Source organism: Hylaeus volcanicus, chromosome 5, assembly GCF_026283585.1.
Source record: "Hylaeus volcanicus isolate JK05 chromosome 5, UHH_iyHylVolc1.0_haploid, whole genome shotgun sequence".
Classification (NCBI taxonomy): Eukaryota; Metazoa; Arthropoda; class Insecta; order Hymenoptera; family Colletidae; genus Hylaeus; species Hylaeus volcanicus.
The window spans coordinates 25545770-25550760 of record NC_071980.1 but is presented as its reverse complement, the minus strand read 5'-3'; the positions used below and the strand labels follow the sequence as shown (position 1 = coordinate 25550760).

The following is a 4991-nucleotide window of genomic DNA, read 5'->3' as shown; positions in this document are numbered from 1 at the left end:
AAAATGAAAGGAATAAGAATTGGTTATATTATAAGTCATTTATTGTGCTCTCTAAAAAAGAAAGTGTCCTACCGACTGGGAATGGACCAGATGATTTAGTAAAAACATATCGGGCATTAATAGGAACGAAAATAGAATATGGTTCAACTGTATACGGGTCAGCCAAATATCATACACTAATAATAATAAAGCCAACTCACAACAGGACAGTAAGAATAGCCACAGGCCTACATCGTGTATGTCCAATAAGTAGCATTTTATTTGAAGCTTATGACACGAATCTCGAGTAAAGAAAAGAAAATTTCCTTTGCCATTGTTTGTCGAATTTTACATTGCATGTTACATTGAATGAATGCAGACGAGGAATATCTTATAATTGATATGCTAAAGATTAGTAAATATTTCATCCGTACTCCCTTTGTATTAACAAAATATTATTTTTTTAAAAATCACAGTACCAGAATATTATTATTCCAAAATTCTCCGTTTGTTTTCGTACCAAATATCACCCCCTAAAATATTTGTTACTAGTTGCTAAATATTCTGTATACACCAGCCAATTATTACCATGGAACTATTCGTTCGCAGTAATAACTACATTTAATAGACTCGTATATTCGTACTTTTATATCCACTCGATCGATTGTCCACATTTACTATTAAATTGTATACGATCTCGTATGAGAGGTTGACGGGCAACATAGTCGCGCTTGTCAATCACGAAACTGTGATGGGATTACGCGTTCCTATGGTGGAAGCAACTATGAGACCGCTACCATTAGGGCACGAGAAAGATCCACGCCTAGTCAACGTCGGATTATTATGGTTGGATACAAAAGCCATACCACGAGCCCGTTATTAATGCGACCGATACTCATTCCGCACTCATCCGTAGATAGGATCTCTCCGCCCAGTCAATCGGATCGCGGAGTCTAAACCCCTAATTACCATTAGCCCACCCATAGCGAGTGCGATCCTGCAAGCAAAAGGAAGAAACTTTCAATTTACGCGTTTTGTGATTTCTGCTATCCAAACTACGGTGATAAAGTATCCATAGACCGTGGCACATCCGACTTTGTGTCAATCGTTTCCAAATGGTGGAATTGAATAAGAATTTCCTAACAGCATGGTATATAGCGTCAGTTGCTAAGTAGTGTATCGTTTATTAAAAAAATGAATAATAAAAGAAGCGAAGAAATGTAGAAGTTTGGAGTGAATGATGAGAACGATAACAGAAATGCAGTTGCATCTTGTGTTATACTTGCATCTCGTTGCAGGTGTTCTCCATTTATTTTTATGCAGACAATTATGCCCTAAAATATTTGCCATTATAGGTAAATACTCTGTGTATATACTATTTATCAAGTATTGTTTCTTATACTTGTTACGAGTATTGTAATACTTGTATATATTATATATTATAGTACCAAGTACTTGTAGTACTTCAGAAGTAATCAAAGATTTTTATATGCTTTCTGTTCAGAAAGTATAGTATTTAGAATTTTATCTTATTCATCCTTCGATAGAGGTTATTAAACGAGTGAGTTGGTAAAGAATAAAGTTATTCAAACACAACCACTAGAATTCGTTATAAGGTATCTTGAACGCATACATGTAAAGCTCAGACCACTTTCGAGATTTATTAATTGTTTCGCGTATCATTTCATTTAGTTGACCAGTTTTTCTTTTTTCTCGTTGCAGGCGGTATGCAATAACTTGGAACCGGACAAACGGTGAGTAGAACAGCATAATCCTTTTAATTTTATTTTTATTTCAAGTATTTTTACTTCAAATGCACTTTCAAACTCGATTTCAAATATTTTCGTCTTCGGAATCACCCCCTAAAACATTTGCCAATAGTAGGTGAAAACTTTTAATACTTTAAACAATTATTAACTTAATAATATCTTATATAACAAATATTAAAACTCTATTGGCTCTAAACGAAGATTCCCATGAAAAATCTTTACTCTAAATTTTTCATTTATTTCGATAAAAAGAATCCACCCCTATTTCGGTTGTACTATGATTATGGCTACACCCACTGCACAGAATCGTCCAAATCGCAGTCATTAGAAGACTCTTAAATATAAGAGCACTTCTAGAGTTGGAACATGATTCTTTATTCCCTTAACCACCGAAGAAAGACGTCACACTTAGGTTTTATGATGCTCGATGCGCGCATTATAATTCCGCCATGTTTGTTGTTACAGATTTACAACGTCGATGCTGGTGCAGACATTTCCACGTCTCAAGTACATCGTCGACCTCACGAACACGGATCGTTACTATGACGAGAAGGTGAGATAACACACTGATAACATTCGGATTTCCTTTTAGTCTAATAAAAGTCTTTTCCAAAAAAGGACTGTAGGATTTTTTAATAAAACACATATGATATGGAATTCGTTTAAAACGAAAATACACGTGATTACAATTAAACGATAGGCCAAGGAGCTAGGTGACAGGTGTATTTTGTTATTAAAATATAGAATCCTAAATCCCCTTTTGGATTTTACTTGTTCCGATGATTTCGAGGTGACGAAAATTACAATTTATTCAATTGAACCTTGGCAAGAAATTATTCTCGCGTTTAAATTAAAAAACAAGTCGGTAGCCATTGTTACTCTCATGTCTCTATTTCATGTTACACACGAGTTATTCATTTTAAAGTGCCATAAATCCATCTTTTCGAAGAGTAAAGTTCCCGAAAGCAGTATTAAAACATCTTCGCAACTACGTGTAATTTAAATAAAAAAATTGTTCATGTAAATACTGTTCAATTTAAGAAAATTTACAAAGTAACAAAAAATTAGAGCCACCTTCCATTAAAAAAATAAAAAAAAAAACAGAGTCAAGAACTCCCTTTTTCTCTTTGACAATCATCCCCCCAAAAATGTTGTTGCAATGTAAATAATCTAAAAACGAAGTCGATATTCCACAGTTTCTAAGAAGTCAGTCTGTAACACTTTATACAGGACACCCTGTATATCCAAGATGTTTGCCTACGGTTCCTCCGCTCACTTATCTCCGTTTCTCTATCGTTTCTCTTTCTTTTTCACCCCAGCCTTGCTCTTCCCTTTTTCCACCTTTTTCACTTTACCTCGTGCTCCTTCACCAAGAACCTAATATTACCTCTGGGTCAGTTCCGACTTTATTTGGTATTTAAAAGCGGTCAAACGGGCCCGACTAATTTGTAACGGGGATCGGAGGGGTAGGGGAGCAAGAGGCTAATGAACATATTATTAGATTTCGGGAATAGCCGACTTGCCGACGACTCGACCACTCGTGTGTCCATTCTCTGAATTAGGCCTGTCACAACCTGGGACCGATCAATTATATTAATAAGTCCCGGAGTCGAGACTATTCGATTGTCTCCTAGCTTTTTTTTCGTTTTCCTTTTGGATGGTCATTTGCCACTAGACGCCTGGGATCTACAAGGGAAAATATTTTAACAGTATTAAAACACCTCCGGCCTCAATGGTGCCGCGGTGCGTCGATAATTAAAACGAAAATCCGTTGGTGTCGCCTAATTAGAGCGCATTATAGATAATGATGTCGTTCGTGGAACGCTCGATTTTTAGACTTGTGAACGGTGCTGCCTGAAATGGGAAAATTCGTTAATTCAGACGAAGAATTGTAATTCTTCTTACAGATTTTTTGTAGGAATCTTAGCACCCTTCTCAACGGTATTTTTTATATCAAGAGTGTTTCAGTTTGGTAATTGTTACAGTTGTATTTTAGTTTTGTCATTTCTTTGTGTATAATATATTTCGTTAAAAGTCCAAGAACTTGCTATTTAAAATAGCATGTGATATATTATTTTTCTAAATTTTACCTAGCTCTGCCAAATGATTCCTCTTTTATCGAAGTACATTGATGTTGATTATCGGAGTATCGAAGTGGAAGTGTGTTACACTTTGCAATAACAATAATAGTAACGCGAGACAGAAAGACATAAAGGCAGGTTCCATTACGTGAATATTTGGAAACGCACTCTGCAATCGTTAAAAAATAAGAAACGTGCAGTTATATATTCCCAGTACCATTTTGCTTCAGGAATTCACAAATTCTGGAGTACAATACGAGAAGATTATGGTACGTGGGCGGGAGGTACCCTCCATGGACGTGGTGAAAAAGTAAGTAACATTTCCTTTCACAATTTTTTGATTTAAAGAAATAATGTGTTTAGTTTGTTTCACAGTCAATTCTTATTTAAAAGTTCGTCCCAATGTCGATAATTATATCATGGAATATCCGTTACTAATTATAAGATTTTCCAAGGATGACTTTAGTATCTTGTTCTTTCTTTGTACTGTATCAATTATATGCCATTTTTGTTTGATTAAAAAACAGAGTCCTAAAGCCACTTTTGGAGAATAATTTATAAAGTAGTGCTTTTTCTTTGACCACGAAGTGGTTCAAATAAATGATTTTCCTCTCTTGAAAAGTTCAGGAATATCCATTATTTGTTACACATGTAAATCAAAGAAATTGCTGCTTATCGTCAGTTGTATCCGAGATGGAAGTAACAATGCTTGCGCATAAATGGGAATGAAAGGAGAGACTCGTGCCTGAAATTCTAGACTCCAAGGTGTAACAGGTAGCGCCATGGCGCTGAGACGTCGTGCCATTGAAAACATCATTTAGTTGCTTATCTATCGTGGGCGTCTCGGTCATTCAAACCGTATGCAGAAGTGCGAGCAGAACTCGACATGAAATTCTTGTACGAGCTCTGTTAACCACCTATTTTATTTAATGCCGCTCGTATTTCTCATTTATTGCTCTTCGAGTGAACTACACACCTTACTAATCAAGTACAGAATTTCGACTTCCTCAAACTTCTTCATTTCTGGAGCTGTGTTTTATGCCGCAGTCTTCAATTGTACAATTGAATACATTAATGTAAACACTGGTCAACCGCAGTTTTCCTTATATACAAGATAGAACACAACCTTCTAGTCTAATAAAATTCTACTGCCTAAAAGTAT

The 4991-nt window shown here is 35.7% G+C and overlaps 1 protein-coding gene across 1 annotated transcript in view; it reads left to right on the top strand.

Moving 5' to 3' along the window:
* The window catches only part of LOC128876531 (WW domain-binding protein 11-like), a 44398-nt gene that overhangs the window by 21249 nt on the left and 18158 nt on the right, over window positions 1–4991 (top strand). The window contains exons 3-5 of the mRNA XM_054122985.1: window positions 1702–1733; window positions 2214–2301; window positions 4060–4139. Of these exons, the coding sequence (XP_053978960.1) occupies window positions 1702–1733; window positions 2214–2301; window positions 4060–4139 (200 nt within the window). The remainder of the gene's footprint in view (window positions 1–1701; window positions 1734–2213; window positions 2302–4059; window positions 4140–4991) is intronic.